Source organism: Rana temporaria, chromosome 3 (genome assembly GCF_905171775.1).
Source record: "Rana temporaria chromosome 3, aRanTem1.1, whole genome shotgun sequence".
In the NCBI taxonomy this organism is placed as follows: domain Eukaryota; kingdom Metazoa; phylum Chordata; class Amphibia; order Anura; family Ranidae; genus Rana; species Rana temporaria.
Window position 1 is genome coordinate 59,848,959 of NC_053491.1, and position 18,667 is coordinate 59,867,625.

The 18,667-nt window shown below is 41.3% G+C and overlaps 1 protein-coding gene across 1 annotated transcript in view; it reads left to right on the top strand.

The window, feature by feature from the left end:
* FBN1 (fibrillin 1) overlaps positions 1-18,667 on the top strand; it is a 359,844-nt gene that overhangs the window by 275,649 nt on the left and 65,528 nt on the right. Inside the window, exons 32-35 of the mRNA XM_040342652.1 lie at positions 10,700-10,822; positions 13,949-14,071; positions 16,047-16,172; positions 17,301-17,423. Of these exons, the coding sequence (XP_040198586.1) occupies positions 10,700-10,822; positions 13,949-14,071; positions 16,047-16,172; positions 17,301-17,423 (495 nt within the window). The remainder of the gene's footprint in view (positions 1-10,699; positions 10,823-13,948; positions 14,072-16,046; positions 16,173-17,300; positions 17,424-18,667) is intronic.

Genomic DNA, 18,667 nt, shown 5'->3' on the forward strand with positions numbered 1-18,667 from the left:
GGATACATTTGTATTCGTTACGTTCACTAACAGACAAATTTAAAAGGAAATGCATATACCTATAATTTAATAGTTAGTTATTATTTCAGATTTTTGGACTTTTACGAATTTTAGGAATATTCAGAAAAATGTGTTAAACATGTTTTTATTCGGATGTTTCCGAATTAACTAATTTGACGAAACTTGTTAAAAAACTAATTTGAAACGTAACAAATTGCGCAGGTCTAGTTCCAGCCACTGTTGTAGCTTGTAAAACCACAGCTTCACCACCTATTTTAACTGCCCCTGGTTGCAAGTGTGCACAAGGCTAAGGCCCCATACACACGGGAGTATTTATCCACGGATACGGTCCAGCGGACCGTTTCCGTGGATAAATCCTCTCGAGGATTTCAGCAGATTTTAATGCGATGGAGTGTACTCACCATCGCATTGAAATCCGCGCCGAAATCCTCTGGCGATGACGTGTCGCGCCGTCGCCGCGATTATGACGCGGCGACGTGCGCGACGCTGTCATATAAGGAATTCCACGCATGCGTTGAATCATTGCGACGCATGCGGGGGATCCCTTCGGACGGATGGATTCGGTGAGTCTGTACAGACCAGCGGATCCATCCGTTGGGATGGATTCCAGCAGATGGATTTGTTCTGCATGTCAGCGAATATCCGATCTGCTGGAATCCATCCCAGGGGAGATATATCCGCGGATAAAGATCCGCTGGCGTGTACACACCATAGGATCTATCCGCTGAAACCCATTTGCTGGGATTTATCTGCGGATGGATTCTATGGTGTGTATGGGGCCTTAGATGCTAAAAAATCACATAAGGTGTAAATAAACAAAAAAAATGCAGCTGCAAAACTGACCCGTCTATACAGACTGACAAATCAAGGTGCGATCTCTGCGCACTATAAAAATAAATAAGTCTGTGTGCTCATAGATCGATGAGCTTCAGTACTTCACCTATAATTTCCACAAAACAAAGGATTGTGTCAGCACAGAATAGTTTTCTCTGTGCTTCTTCTACCATGAAAGAAAATTGCGTGGATTTTTTTTTTCCATTATTGCAATACTAAGGCCTTGTTCACATGGGTGTATTTAGGTTTACGTCCGTGCGAAGGATCGTGTTTGCATAGGTGTTTCATGCATCTGCCTGCAGGCATTACCATTTATGTCTTTTAGGACGAAGGGGCTGCACGGACGCAGTTGCTGGTCCTGATTTCATAGCCATGCAGGTGCGGGTGCCGTGTCTCCGAACACAGACAGTGTGCATTCGGGACACGCACCTGCATGGCTCTCAAATTAGAACAAGCAACTGTGTCCATGCAGCCCGCTGCATCCCAATAGACAATAATGTGACTGCCTGCACACAGATGCACAGAACTCCTGTTTAATGTGTACGGTACAAACATAGCCCTTCGCACAGATGTATGCCAGTGTGAATGAGGCCTAAGTAAAGCTTCTTAAAGTCCCTTTAAAGGGTTGGTTCACCTTTCCTGCACCTTTCCAACAAATCCCACCAGGATTTCCAGCATCCCCATCTCATTACATACCACTCTTTACGGAGGTTCTTAATTTCCCCTCCCTTTCCATAGCCTGTGCATGGCCTGTCTGCAAAAACTCCCAGGTAGCTGGTCCAGCTTGTCACAGTGTAAGTATGCATATCTCATACCTGAGGGACCACTGGGGATGCTGGCAGTCACTGTAGTAGTCAGCATTCCTAAAGGGATTGTCAACCTTCCCAGCGGTTCCTTAAAGGTAAAGTATAGCCAAAGCTATTTTGGCTATACAACTCCTGTGGGTCACAGGAGAGCAGTTCATTCTGTAGCAAAATACTGAAATGGGAAGGGGATGGGGGGAGCACTCACATTTGAAACATCCGTAAATTTAGAAGACAAAAGAAAGGGCAATTACTCAAAGAAGTAGCAATTGATGGTCGGATTTTGGAGGCACGACGGGAATATATAAAATTATATAAATTTTATTACAAAAAAAGAAATTTAACAAATAACAGTAAAGATAATAAAATCATATAGATTGTATAGTATATATGGACAATATTCTGTGTACATCGTCTACGCGTTTCGCCGTTGGGCTTCCTCAGGACGAGCAGAAGGGATTTAACAATGTAAAGATATATTTCATTGTCTATAGCATCATAGTGGATATAGCCATCCAGGATACCTCAGAGCATTCCAAAAAGGTATACAGATATATTAAAAGATGGTGTAAAGAGGTCCAAATATATCGGAAAGTCTCCAAAATCCGACAAAGGGATTCACTGAGCCTATGATATGAACCATAGGGGGGCACCACAGGTACACAGAAGGAGTACAAACCAAATCTGAAAAGATCCAGGCAAGAGTTTTAATTCCGGGGCAAACCAATAAAGTATACAAACAGGTGTAAGGAGCATGCATCCAAGTACTATTTATATTAGTAGCCACAAAGCAGACAATACATTTTTTGGAGCCGCAAACACTTGAATGCCTGGAGGACTCCGAGTACCCAGTGGTAATAGCCTGTTTATAGCACAGGCTATTACCACAGGGTACTCTGCGTCCTCCAGGCATTCAAGTGTTTTTGGCTCCATAGACTGTATTGTCTGCTTTGTGGCTACTAATATAAATAGTACTTGGATGCATGCTCCATACACCTGTTTGTTTACGATATACTTTATTGGTTTGCCCTGGAATTAAAACTCTTGCCTGGATCTTTTCAGATTTGGTTTGCCCTCCTTCTGTGTACCTGTGGTGCCCCCCTATGGTTCATATCATAGGCTCAGTGAATCCCTTTGTTGGATTTTGGAGACTTTCCGATATATTTGGACCTCTTTACACCATCTTTTAATATATCTGTATACCTTTTTGGAATGCTCTGAGGTATCCTGGATGGCTATATCCACTATGATGCTATAGACAATGAAATATATCTTTACATTATTAAATCCCTTCTGCTCGTCCTGAGGAAGCCCAACGGCGAAACGCGTAGACGATGTACAGAGGATATTGTCCATATATACTATACAATCTATATGTTTTTTTTATCTTTACTGTTTTTTGTTAAATTTCAATTTATATTTTTTTTATATATTCCCGTCTTGCCTCCAAAATCCGACCATCAATTGCTACTTCTTTGAGTAATTGCCCCTTCTTTTTTCAGTTCATTCTGTAATCATGTGACCCATTTTCAGCCAACAGTAGGCTGTCGGCTGACATCACGCAGCCAGTCCAGGCTCACAAAAGATCCTGACCATATGATCAGGATCCACTCAGATGCCTGGACCGGCACCTGGCTTAGCCTCTCAGCAATCCACTGAGAGCCTGAGCCTGCCCCTCCTGTCCCTCCACAGCCCAGCGTTCCAGTGAGTGCTGTAGGGTCAGAGTAGGGACTTGGTGACTGACAATCATGGCTCTTTGCTCAGAGCTGAGGGGGAGAACTAAGCAAACATCAGTGTTTGATTGCTCTGTTCTCACTGCAGAGCCAGCAGGGGACAGATGCATCATTAGATCGATGCTACATCCCCCTAGGTGAGTATATGTATTTTTTTTTCCAAGTTCCCTAATTCTCTTTTAAGTATGAAGTATGCATACTTATATTGATTCAAGCTGGACCAATGTAAGTACACAATTAAGATCATACCTGGAGTTCAGCCTTAGGGCCTAGATGCAACTGTTTTACCTGTAGGTCAGGCTAAACAATAGTATACACCTACCTGTTTATGCTCAGATACATTTGAATATGCTTCCTGAATTTCCTTAAAACATGATTGTGATCATTAGGCCACTAATGAGGAAGATATTTCCATCAATCAGTAAAGTATGATTTACCCATCTACAGGAGGCAATTCCTAGCAGTAGCCTGTTCCGACTCTTCCAGTTCTTTGGGTCAAAGAAAGTTGGCCTGTACTGCATGCTTTGTCATGTGTATAAATGGCTTTGAGGGAACTGTGCAGTGCTTCTGGCCCTTGCCTTGCTCACCCACTTAAAACATTTACTAAAGTTTTGGATTGAATATATTTTTCACAGTGCCAAGTTCTTGGTCTATTCCTGCAAAATCTTCAGTAGTTACTGCTTAGAAATTGCTGATGAATAAAATAGAAGTGGATCTTTAAGTTAGCTGGAATGTAAAGATGTAACAAACGATGCCCAAAAGCTTCTTACTGATAGGTCCTTTGGGCTTCATTTAGAGTTTGGCTAAATATTTGAACTCCCTTGTCATTGTGGATTCTTTCCATTATAACAAGTAAACATGTTTTATTTTCTTAATCACTTTTAGTATCCAGCCATTATTATGGTGTGCATTCCCATCCCACACAGATGGTTTTGGCCTTCTGGGTAGAATGTAGATGGGAGTTCAGACAGACTTTTGCTCACAGGCTGTACAGTGCTCCCTCTGCCTGTAGCAATCAAAACAAGTACTCTACATTTTGTTATTTAAAGATTGTAAGCACAAAAAAAATTAAAATTAAATACAGCGTTTTTCTTTTTCTTGCTGACTTACAAACTTGCAAACTTTATGCTCAGTTGCATTTCCTTCAACTAAATTGTTCCCAGGGAGTTTATACTTGGGTAACTGACAGGAAGGAGATCAATCTAGAACTTACTTGCTGTGCCAATTTTAGCATGAATAAAATTTTCCTTGGGAAGAATGACTTTTAATTATAATAAACATCCTTTAACAGAGTAAACTAAACCGCATATCAAATCAACAATCCCTCAATGGCTTTGTATGTTGTTGGTAATATTTTGAATTCTATTCTTTGGGCAATGGGAAGTCAGTGGAGGGATTGGCTGAGAGGGGAGGCGTACACTGTATGGTAGGTAAGGTAGGTGAGTCTGGCAGCAGCATTTATGATGGACTGAAGAGGGGATAGCCTGCACATGAGGGAGTTACAATAGTCAATAGTCAAAGAGGGAGATAACAAGGGAATAAAGAAGTTGCTTAGTGGTTTCAACTGTAAAAGGGGCATATTTTGAAGAGGTGAAGTCTACTAGATTTGGACAATGTTTAGATTTGGGGGGAAAAGGGCAGGTAAGAGTCTAGGATTACACCAAGCGCCCTGGCATGGGGGGAGGGACTGATAGCTGTATTATTGATCTTGATGGAGATGTCAGGGTAGGGGGCATGGACAAGAGAGAATATTATGAACTCAGTTTTAGAACGATTGAGTTTGAGGAAATGATACAACATTCATGCTGATTTGTCAGTTAGTAATGTGAGAGGAGCCTGAAGGAGTGAGGTGAGGGATAGAGATAGATTTGGATGCCATCTGCATATAGATGGTACTGGAAGCTGTGGGAGTTTATCAAGCGACCAAGGGAGGAGGTGTAGATGGAGAAGAGGAGGGGTCCAGGGATAGAACCTCATGGGACCCCTACAGAAGGAGGGACTGGAGAGGGGAGACAGGTAACACTGGAAGAGCACTGTGATAGGTAGAGGGAGAACCAGAAAAGAGTCTTGAAGGCCAAGAGAGTGGAGTTATGATAAGGTATGGTAAAGAGATTGAGAAGACATGTTTTAATGTTTGGACCCCTGCTTCTGACTGTCAAGGTTTTTTCAGCTCAAGTGGGTGAGCTAGAGGGAGGCACAAAAAGCAAGCAGTTGAGTAGTTAGTTGCAGGAAGGGAATGTGTGTGTAGTCTGGTCAAATGTAATGCTACAGGTGTACGTGAGTGACTGTGGGGTTCTCTTACAGTACAGTACTGCTATCTGAAGATAAGTGAGAGGTCTCATGAGGTTTCCATTTGGTGACAAACTCAAATCTTTCGAACTATGTGTGGCAAGTCTTGAAATTTGTCCAAGATGATGCTTAAGTTACTTGGTGTATTGTGCCCTGTAACACCTCTCATTGTATCCGTCATATTGTATGCCTAATGGTCCCTGAATCTTATCCCTAATCCTTTCTGCTAATTATGTTGTGACCCTTGTAAACCAGAGATTGCTCGCAGATCTATTTATTATAAGAAAATATCTCAGTTTGCTGCTTCTTTGGAGCTTAATTCAATTGCTAAAAATTATTCTACTGCATGGGCTAATTTCCTGTATGTGATTTTCCTGAAGTAGCGTAGCATGTGTGCTAGTCTAGCTTGGCAGTTAACATTACAAATACTGTATATAAAAAAAATAAAAGGTATAACAGAGGTCCTGGCTCTATCATGCAAAAAATGTTGCCTGAAGTTTTGCCTTTTGTTCATGTAGAAGTGGTTCCCCATATGATAAGAGTAGCTGCTTATTTTGTTCCTTAAACTCACCGTCTTGGTACTGCAAGGACTATGAGATGAAACTTGGCCTAGTTTACTCACTCTCACTTGCCAAGATATTTGCAATGTTTGTTTTTATACTGAGTACAGGAATCTCCCTGAACTCCATGGTCTCTTACAAAAGGCCCAATATATCTTCACCCAGTTCTTTCCATGAGTCTTCATAAATGTGACACGTTCCACATTCCACAAACAGGACAATGTGCAAAACATCCATTTCTCAGGCTGTTGGGGCTCTGTGGGAAAAGCAGCATGCATGAAGAAGTACAAAGGATCAGCTTGGGTGCCATCCTGTTAAATTACATTTATATTAATCTCAGTTAAGCCAGTTTTGCATGTCATTCAAACACTCTTGAAATGCTGGTTATATGTATCCAACAAGACTGACTCAATAAAACATATAACCTAATGCACATAAGCTGCTTATACTATATTTTCCACTGCAGGGCTTTTTTTCTAGGAAAATAGGTACAGGAACTCAATCACGACCCTCCACCCCCGTCCCTTACACACACCTTCCAAACCGCATAAAATAGTGGGTGTGGTCAAATTTCACCAAGAGTGGGAGGGTCTAAACAGAGTCAATAAATACCAGAAGTGCATTATGTACAGGGTGCAGAGTTCAGGGAGGGAGTTACACACAGAATGCGGAGTTTAGCGATGCTCTGTATACAGAGTGCAGAGTTTAGCGATGCTCTGCATACAGTGTGCAGAATTCAGTCTTCTTCCACAGCTGCTTACCTCTACATCCCCCATCCACATCTCACGTTTACCCCTTTCAGCTCTGACCTCGGCATACAACCTCCTTCTACTGCCCCATTATTTCTCCATCTCCTTAAAAGCTCCACTATTTTCCATGTGTCTTATTTTTCACGCAGTATTAAGCTGAGGCACCCAGCGAGCTCTAGTACCTCGCCACATACTATAGTTGGCTCCCCCTCTCTGACTTGTGGGGAGATCTTCCAGTGGTGATTTTGGCATTTGCACTGCATCTTCCTTGTCCCCATCCTTCACTCAGTGGGAGCCACTCAGGAGATCTGATCTGTGGGAGCTTTTGGGAAACAAGCTGTTACTTGTAAGCATAAAAGTCCCAGACTTTTGTGTTTTAAGTAATAGTGGTCAGCAGGGAGCAGAGTGCCTAAGCCAGAGGTGGTGGAACTGAGTTCCACCAAGTTCCAGCTGAAAAAAATGCTCTGTCCCTCTGTTAACATCTAGGGCTGGCTTATCACATAATAGGCAAATCCTAACAATGGTCATGAAAGGCCATACACACATACATTTGTATACTTGCTTTTGTAATCCTGACTCCTCCAGTAGCCAACTCCTTCCTCTCATCATGACTGCAGTTAGCGTAACACACCTAAATATCACTAGGGTGACCAGCATCATTTATACAGCTGTCCCTATTCACTCCAAGCACCTAGTTAATGCTACAGTATGTGCCACCGTGCATGTTGTTTATCAAAAAAATGCTGCTTTATACCTACAGTATTTTTAAAGTGTCGCTCAGCGCTCACGTGATCGCCCACTACTGTCTTCCCCTATCCGACAGCGACAGCTGAGAATATGCAGCTGACTTCAGCCAGGAGGAGGGTAGGAGAGCTGCAGGTGGTCACAAGAGCGCTTTTTCTGATTTTACACTGTTTAATGATTATATTTATTCAAATGGATGGTATCATACAGGCCTGCATACGCTCTGGAGATATAAAATAATAAAAAAAAACTGCAAACCAGGCGTGGCAGATTGGGTGGTGTCCTCTTATACCTGGATTGGATGTTTAGCTGGGTGGATCAATTTGCTTATCTCAGTTACCTAGAAAATTAATGTATCAAGGAGTCTGTAATGAAAACTATAGCGCCCCACTACAAGCAATCAGACTATAACATATATTCTCCAAATTCGTGCCATGTAGGAAAGTTAGATATATTTTATAAAGTACGTAGCTTTTTCATACATAAGCAGAAGACCTTAGGCCCCTTGGACAGTTGCCAGTTGCATGTAGTTCCTCTACAGGCCTATTCACTCACCTTATGTAGGGCAAACATTAAGGGGTAATTTTCCAAAAAGTACCTGCTGCCTTTTTGTATCAGACAATCTTTTCATCTATTTTTATCCTGCACTATTAAACTGACAATTGTAGCTTAATCAGTTACTTTGAACAATACATACACTAGGCATAAGTGTACAAGTTTGTTCATGTATGTTTATTTCCAGTACTTGTAAAATAACCACATAAAGCCACATGTATTGATGAGTCACATTTTGACTAAGAACTGATGTGAAATTGGAATAGTTATCCATTCTCAAACTATGAGCTGCAGCAAATAAACAAAGTGTTCTCTGGATCGAGGTTCTTCCATGTATTATTTCATTTGTTGTGTATTGGTAGCCCTGAAATAATTGGCAGGGAAAACTTGAGAACTTGTTTTTCAGAAGTGTTGTAGCTTATCTTTTAAAGGTCATATGCAATCATATTAGTCATATTATTCCCTCAGTGAACAGAGTAAATCTGACTCAGAAAGAAAAAAATTATATATAATTTTCATACACGTGAACTCATTCCAACAGAGATGAGTTTGGTCAACAGATTATTCAACAGATGTCTAATCATTTTCAGTTAATAGCAATAATAATGCATGTATTAGTTTCTTTGGAAAACGATTTTTCATTTCTAAATCTGAATTCGCAATTTAGCAATGAGTTGGGTTTACTCGACAATAGAGAGAATCTGCAGTTTCTGCTTGTATGGTGCAATTAGGAGTTTGAAGCCAGCATTGAATGTAAAGTACATGACGTACACACAGAAAAGCTAAAGAATGTTGCGTCTTAGGCAAATTATTACTGTATAAGAAGCTTCAGAACGAAGATGCTATTTTGTGGGGGGTTTTTTCCCTAGTTAATTATGCAACACAAAAAATACAGAAAACGCTGGGTGGTAGGTTTTGTAGGAGAATGATCAAGTGGGAGTTAGAATTCTTCTTATCGGGGAGGTTCCCGGATATAGTTTTATTTTGGGGGGGCTGAATGAACAAGTGGATGTAAATGAATAGAGTGGTAAGACTGAGGCCCCGTACACACGACCAGTTTCCTCGGCAGAATTCAGCTTCCGACCGAGTTTCTGGCTGAATTCTGCCGAGAAACCCGGCCGTGTGTACACTTTCGGCCGAGGAAGCCGACGAGGAGCTCGGCGAGGAAATAGAGAACATGTTCTCTATTTCCTCGTTGTTCTATGGGAGCTCTCGCCCCGCCGAGCTCCTCGGCGGCTTCAGTGCTGAACTGGCCGAGGAACTCGATGTGTTTGGCACGTCGAGTTCCTCGGCCGTGTGTACGGGGCCTTAAGGCTGGGTTCACACTATTGTGAATTGGATGTGGCTACCCCGCATCTAATTCGCAATAGCAGGAGATTTTGACCGGCTCGGTTCACACATCTCTGCTGCGGCTCCAAGGACAATTTGGTCAGTTTCAGGTCCGAATTCAGCCAAAAAGCCAGGCTGAAATTAGACCCAAAACAATTAACGGGGACACACTGGACCTCTGCTGTGAGCCGCGTGCGGCGATAGTGTGAACACAGCCATATGGTGAACGTAGAGGGGGAGTGGAGAAGTTTTGATACAGTCATATCATCTGACTTTCCCTAAATATAATTTTCCTCTTTTTCATGGACTTTTATATTCTTTGTAAATATCATTTTGGCTCGATCATATATTTTTCTTTAGAACATTTCATCCTCAAAAGTGAACTTTAAACAGCGCATGAAATGTGTTTTCTGTTACAAAATTATAAGAAAAATATGTTTGTTATCGTGCCAACATTTACATAAGTAATTGCCCAGAGAGCTATCCCTGCTAAAAACAATAGCATTTAACCTTTATCTCCTATGGTTCACATTTTTTTCAGTGACTCATTGAGAAAAGACATATCTAACTTGCAGTCATTAAATGCATCTGTGCACGATTGTTTTTCAGGTCATCATTGTAAGCCACATAGATTTCTGTCACAAGCATCAGGAAGCCCCACTGATGTATTCCCTTTTGTAAATGAGGTCAATGTGTTCCTCCACCTATTTTTATTGGTCCCCAGGATACGGCAAGACTTTTCATGTTGATCCTGAGACTAGTAAAAATGTCCCCACTCCCCAGCTGTAGACCATGGATGAGAGTATGGTTGTCATGGTAGGGATCCTTATTTTGGAAGAGCTGCGAGGAGTGCTGTAATGTGTTGAGGAAGTTCTTCATGATCTCATCCAGTCTGTTAGCGTCAGGTTTTAGCAGAACAAAGAATGCCTTAAATCAGTAGGGAAACTGACATAGTGATGTGAGTATGACAGCAATTGCTGAGCATTTCTTATGTAATTTATCTTTATAAACGTGTATGATCTTGGTAATGTCATAAAAAATGTTTTATCTTATATAATCAATTCAATATAATATTCCTGCAGATGTTAATGAATGTGAGATTGGTGCCCACAACTGTGACAGACATGCCACGTGTACAAACACTCCTGGAGCTTTCAAATGCAGCTGTAATCCTGGATGGGTAGGGAATGGCGTCAAGTGTTCAGGTACAGTATTTTCACTGACATCTACAGTAGATGTTCTATTTGTAACTTTGATTGATGTTCTTGACCTAGCATGCCTAGCTGTCCCATAATTGTACCTTACTGCAGTGAAGCTCTCTCCCCTGAAGTTCGCTCCACTTTTATTAGTCTGCTTGTCTAGATCAGAGTTTCTCAACCTTTTTTCAGTTGCAGCACACTTTACAAGTCTGCACAATCTTGAGACTTGAAATATACAAAATGTAAATAACATAACTAATTGTTTTACATAAGGCCCCTTTCACATCAGCGGACCAGTCAGATCCACCTGTCCGTTTCTCAGGTGGACCCCATCGAACCACCCATTGTTCTTTATGTGGTGGCGGATGTCAGCGGGCATGTGTCTGCTGTCACCCACTGGCATCTGATCCCATCTGCTAAAAACAGATGTATGGGGATCTGTTCCCCATCCGTCCGGCAGATCGGATCGCATGACAATAGGATGGAAACAGCCAGGCACTCATTTTCCATCTGACCACCCCAGAGGATGGGCTGTGTCCATGCAGACCTGCCATCCACCTGCTCAGCAAGGATCAGCAGAGAGATCCCCCACTGAGCAGTTTGAAAGAGGCCTAATGCAGCAACATCCATACCCATAGGACACCTAACATTAAAAGTAATTATTGTTACAAAGCAAATACACCTTTGCACATTGGCACTGACTAGTATTCCAGTGTTTCTCTACTCCCTTAGTTTCTCACTCAACTAATGTGACCTCAGTGCTGAGGTCACATTAGCGCTTGACATGCTCCTTACGTTGTGACGTGCCCACAACTGTGACAGACACACCACGTGTACAAACACGCCTGGAGCTTTCAAATGCAGTTGTAATCCTGGATGGGTAGGGAATGGCGTCAAGTGTACAGGTACAGTATGTTATTGACCTAGCATGCCAGCTGTCCCATATGTAGCTGTCCCAATTGATGATCTGACATCATCAATTGCTAGGACACCGGCAGCTGCTTGTAATGCTGCACAATAAAAACATGTGGCTTTGTATAACAAAAATGCAGGCTTGATCTACTTGCTGGCTTGTGGACCGTTTTTGGGGTCATTTGGAGCAATTTGTAGACATTGTATCAGGGCACCCCCCGGAAGAACCCAGAAGGCACCCCATAGTGTAACAGCACCATGCTTGAAAAATACTGGTCTAGATGTATTGTTTTGTTTTTAATTCAAATCACTTTTTTTATTTTAAAAAAGGGTATTAGATCCTGGTCTAGATGCTTACATGAGGCTTAAATTCTATTAGCTAAAGACCTCAGTGGTTTGCAAGTATACCCCATCCTAACTGCGGCAGAAAAGAAACACACCACATAACAATTGTTTCAGTTCAAATGCCAGCAAAGCTGATTAGAAGCTGGAACCAACCAAAGTAGTTTAAAAAGGATGGTAGGAGAATAGTCATTTGCATTTCAATTCAGTCAAACATCAGAAGTAGTAATACCTACATCTGCCTAAAACTGAATTCATAATTCCATATTATAAATCAGTGTAAAGTCTTTAGATCTATTGGGATATATATATATACATTACCAAAACATGCAACATAAATGATTGCTTAGTAGAAAAGAAACAGAACCACCATCTGTTCACAGTAAGCTGACAATTAGTACTTGCTAATAAAAGACACGTGTGCAGTAGCAATTGCATGATTTGTTTGGTGCTTATTAAGAGTATATTTAGATAATAAGTGCTTCTGTAGAAGTTCTTTATGTACACTTTCTGCTATTCATTGGAAGCTGGCTTTTGTTAGATCACTTAGGCTTCATGTACACAGGATGTTTGAAAACCTTCTCTGAACGATTGAACTTGAGAGCTGGTAAACGACGGTTAAAAACATCAGTTTTGCCACTTTTATGAGCATTTGCGTTTAGAAGCGTTTTTGACAGATAACAGATTTTACAGCTCAGTAGACCCATCCAAATACCTACAATGCAGGAAAAAAAACGATCTCTCTCTCTCCTCCTCTTTCTCTCCCCCTCTCTCTCCCCCCTCTCTCCCTCTCTCTCCCCCTCTCTCTCTCCCCCTCTCTCTCTCCCTCCCCCTCTCTCCCTCCCCCTTTCTCTCTTGCACCCCCTCTCTCCCTCCCCCCTCTCTCTTTCTCTCCCCTCTCTCTCTCTCCCTCCCTCCCTCTCCTACCCCTCTCTTTCTCTCCCCTCTTTCTCCCCTTTCTCTCCCCATCTCACTCTCTCCCCTTTTTCTCCCCCTCCCCCTTTCCCCCCTCCCCCTCTCTCTCTCCCTCTCTCTCTCTCTCTCTCTCTCTCTCACTCTCTCTATCCCCCCTCTCTTTTTCTTCCTCCCCCTCTCTCCCTCCCCCCCACTTGCAGCCCACAATATACAAGGGTTTTGGAAAATCTTTTTTTATAACAGTGCAAATGGTCAGACATGATTCCCCATTATAAACATGAGTTACCACGTTTAGATGTGTTTACATGCTCTTATAAGCATTTGGTATTTAAAATGCCCCTAAACTTCCATCCTAAACGCACATTTTTGCTTTCAAATAAATGCTTCTAATGCTTCTGTACGCCTCAATGTACTTGTACCCATAAGATAACACATAGGAGAGTTCAGGGGCTGCTGAAAAAAAATTCCAAATGCTCTTAAATGTCCGTTTACCAGCTGCAGTGCTAACAGACACAAAGCAAGGCCAATTCATTAGATAATAATTCCCATTTTATGTTCAATTAAACAGCATTCACTTTTGTGCATTATGGTAACCAGCGAAAAAACATGTGTTACTGCACTGTATGATAAAATACGACTAAAACTAAAATGGCAATTTAGTCAAAAGACTAAAATGGGACTAAAACTAAAATGCCATTGTAGTCAAAAGACTAAGACTAAAACTAAATTGAAATTTGACTTAAAAATTAACATTGCTTCAGTAAGACTAAACTTAGAGTCAGAATTGATAACTACTTTTACATTTCTAAAGCGCCCTTTTATCCCTAACATAGAAACAAAAGTGTTTCTTTCCTGCCCAAAAACATTGTGAATGTGACATTGTTTTTTATGGTTCATACTGTCTTCTTATGATTGCTATGTGTTTAATCAAAATATATTTATATGCTATTATCAATGTTTCAGATAATGATGAATGTTCAAATGGAACTCATTTGTGTAATGCAAATGCAGACTGTAAAAACACCATGGGGTCATATAGATGTCTCTGCAAAGAAGGATACAGTGGTGATGGCTTTGAGTGTGCAGGTAAGTCTTTGAATTTCAAAATTAATTCCACTTCTGTATTTTGCATCATATATTAAAAAACAAAATCCACTCAATGGGAAGTCACATTTTATCCCCCCAAGTAATAAAAGAGTAGGTGAGCTAAAGAACGGCAGTTACAAGCAGCCTGTGAGGGCTGACATTAAGTTCCCGTTCACACTGAATGCAACTTCACTTGAAGGGCAGGTCAGTGCGATTTTTAGGATGAATAAATATACAGTATGTCAGTGTTAGGTGCTCATTAGGGTTACACTCACAGCAATAAAATGAATAAAAAGAAATGACACCATGGTTCTATAATAGCTTTTCTCCACCATTTTATCTCAGAGGAACCTCTAATATAATTTCCAGCCCTTGAAGAACCTTTCCTTTACTAAAATCAATTAGTTGGGGGTCAGTGGGGAAAATGCCACATACATTGGTGATAGTAAGACTACAACTCGCCTTACTCAACTTACAAACAACTGAAAAAAAGAATTGCGCCATACTGCTGGTTTTGCCATGTAGCGTTGGCCATGGAACTACACAGACACCATCAAATGGCAGATCAATCAGCCACAGTTCAAGGAACTTTAGAGCAGGGGGTCTCACACTGGCAGCCCTCTAGCTGTTGTGAAACTACAAGTGCCTCTGCCTGTGGGGGTCATGCTTGTAACTGTGAGCCATGCAATGCCTCATGGGAATTGTAGTTTTGCAACAATTGGAGGGCCGCCAGTTTGAGACCACTGCAAGGAACCCTAGTTGAGAATGACTGTTTTATAATCAGAAGTAAATGACTAAAGTCTCAATCAAAAGGAAGCTCCTAAGCCAATGCTTGAGTCTTTAGTAAAGAGAATGTGTATACTTGCTTGGCTAAGGGGTGAGATAAATATCAGAGGGTTGGCTTGAACAGATGAGTGTCTAGTTCTTGCCTTGTCAGAAAGACAGTATTTGTATAAACACTGAAGCGTTCATAAAATATCACAGACTTTAGAAAATAAGCCAGATACAACTATAGTAAACTTATAAATTATTCTGGTTGCATATATTCCTAGTTGGAGCATCTTGAGTTTGTGACAGGTTCACTAAAAATATTACTGTAAAGGTAATACAATAAATAAAATAATTAAATTAATACAGTAAAACCTTGGTTTGAGATCAACTTGGTTTGAGAGCATTTTGCAAGACAAGCAACATTATAATACATTTTGACGTGATATACAAGCAATGTCTTGATATACAAGTAGTGCCATGTCACAACAGGGTATAAAAGAGAAGAGAGGAGCCCCTAACTGTAGCAATATGGTTACATTTAATGAATTTACAACATTTAGCAACATATTGCTACACTTCAAGGAGCCTCTCTTCTCTTTTATACTCTGTAGCTCCTGATGGATTTTGCTTCTAATTCCCCTGTGGAGGCTTCCATTTGTGAATTTACATTTTATACAGTAATTACACAACCTATCACATTGCTATAATCTTTTTATATGGACTATATGCTTATAGACCTATAAATAAATGGTTGGGGAACAAATCAATTGAATTTCCATTATTTCTTATGGGGATATTCGCTTTGATATAAAAGTCCAAGGTTTTACTGTATTACATAGATTGCATATTTCTTAACTTATTTTTGTTGCATGTGTTTTAAGTCTGTGGTGGAAACAAACCATATTTGAAACAGACTTTTTAATGTTATCATGGTGCCTCTGTAATCTCCATTTTCATGGTGGCTGCTATCTTTAGATGAGGTCACTAAGAAAGATTAGCAGCCGAATTAAAAATTTGGTTTGGTAGTTTGATTATGCCTGTCTACTGCCAGCACAGAACTTATCCCTGTTACAATGTCGCTCCAGCCTTATTTACAACACCAGTGAAAGAAACTCCCAAAACAATTTAGAGCTTGAATCATGTCCTAAAATATTTTTTTTTCAGAAAAATGCCTTCTTTTAACATTGTCTGCTTTCTTTAACAGATATTGACGAGTGCACAGAGAATGTCAATCTGTGTGGAAATGGTCAATGCCTCAACACCCCTGGGGGATACCGATGTGACTGCGATATGGGATTCTTACCAAGCATTGATGGAAAAACGTGTGAAGGTGGAGTATCCAATAAATGAAGCAAACTAGCAATATGAGGAGCATGATTTTGTTTTGAAGATCAAACTCTAAAAAGTTTAGTTGTTCAGTAGACATTCCCAATGTTGCAGTGGATATGTGCTCCTTAACTTAGTTAGAGTAGGTAAGGATCCTCCAGCAGGGACAGAAACTGCAATAAAACACGCTGCAATAACCATGCTAACATTTCTGTTAAAAACATGATTATTGTTGCATAAATTGTAGTCAGTGGCCCAGATTCTCAAAGACTTACGACGGCGTATCTCCAGATACGCCGTCGTAAGTCCGAATGGCCGTCGTCGTATCTATGCGCCTGATTCATAGAATCAGTTACGCATAAATTCTGCCAAGATACGGGCGGCGTAAGTCTCCTACGCCGTCGTATCTTGGGTGCATATTTACGCTGGCCGCTAGGTGGCGTTTCCGTTGATTTCCGCGTTGAATATGTAAATGAGCAATATATGCCGATTCACGAATGTACGTACGCCCGTCGCAATTAGTTATGCCATTTACGTAAGACATACGCCGGCTTAAAGATAAAGCTGGTCTCTAGGTGGCGCAGCCCATGCAAGGTATGGACGTCGGAACAAGCGTATCTTTTTACGTCGTTTACGTAAGTCGTACGTGAATGGGGCTGTGCGTAGGTTACGTTCACGTCACAGGCATTGAGCCGGCGTATCTTTGGACGTAAATACGACGTGATACTGAGCATGTGCGCGCATGCGCCGTTCGTTCGGCCATGCATCTACATGGGGTCACGCTTAATTTAAATACAACACGCCCACGACCTGCCTACTTTGAATTACGCGTGCTTACGCCGGCCGATTTACGCTACGCCGCCATAATTTAGGACGCAAGTGCTTTGTGAATACAGCACTTGCCTCTCTAAGTTACGGCGGCGTAGCGTAAATAAGATACGCTACGCCCGCAAAACGTTATGCCGCCCTACGTGAATCTGGGCCAGTGTGTATATTTGGGAACAGTATGCCCTCTGTCATTTATCATCCATCCATTACCAGTAGAATAATAGTATTTTAGTTGGATTTAGGAGATACAGTATTCTGCTTTTATAGATAACACATTAATATAAAGATGATATTTTATTTCCAGATATTGATGAATGTGCACTGCCCAACATCTGTGTCTATGGTACCTGCAAGAATCTCCCTGGTCTCTTTAGATGTGATTGTGACATAGGATACGAGCTGGATAGAAGTGGAGGCAACTGTACAGGTAAGATGATTTTGAAATCTTTGTTACACAAAGACAAAGATAGTGGACAAGTTATGGGTTGACCATCTGTAGATGTTGTTTCAGAAATTTCAAACCATTCTATAAATTGGTAGTAAATTGCATTACAATTATTCTTTCTATTCATGTCATGCTCACCTGCTTTGTGCAATGGTTTTGCAGAGAGCAGCCCCAATCATCCTCTTCTGGGGTCCCCTATCAGTGCTCTTGGCTCCTCCCCCATTGAGTGCCTCCATATGAAGCCACTTTGTATGGGGGCTCAATTCATGCCTAATGCAGAGAATGCATTAAGGTAAAAATCCCTTTACCTTTCAAACCACTTTAAAAGCGTTTACAATCTAAAAGGGAAGGTCTAATGATAGAGAGGAGAAAGTAAAAAGTTATGTTTTTCGGTAGATGCTAAATAGGTTTCCATTAAGACATAAATTTTAATTTTCGTAGGCGGACAAACTAGGAGATAGCCAGCAAGCATGAGAGGAGGTGAGTAGGAAGCTAGAGAGGAGGGGGTCTTGGGATAAGACATAGAATGATTTGGGAGAAATTTGGAGACTAGATTGGTGATGTAGCTTGAGACAGAGTTGTGGAAGGCTTCATATGTTGATATTTTTTTGAATTTTATTTGTTGGGGCAAATGGGAGCCAGTGGAAGGAAAGAAATAGGAGTGGCAAGATGATTGGTAAGATGGATGGGCCTGGCAGCAGCATTCATGATAGACTAAAGGTGGGATAGTCTGTGTAGATGTAGGCCAACAAGGAGAGAGTTGCATATATTGCAAGGTTCTCTTTAATATGTTCAGATTTCAATCCTAGTTTGATTATAGTTCCTAACAGACATATTGGCTGGGCCTGTAACCACCATGTGTGCAGAATTTTAACACTTCACAAGGCCAAAGCAGAGACATTGCATGGCAGTTTTGGATAGCAGTGGTTCTGAATTCCATATACTTTGCCCCGGATTCACAAAGTACTTACGACGACGTATCTCGAGATACACTGCGTAAGTGTAAATATGCGCCGTCGTATCTATGGGCCGTGCCCACAGAACTAGATACGCCTGAAAATAGGCTTTATGTGACCGACGTAACTTTCCTACGCCGGCGTATCTTGGGCGCATATTTACGCTGGCCGCCTCATTTCAAATATGCAAATGAGGGAGATACGTCGATTCACGAACGTAGTTGCGCCCGGCGCATAATATACGTGGTTTACTTAGGTCGTACGCCCAAC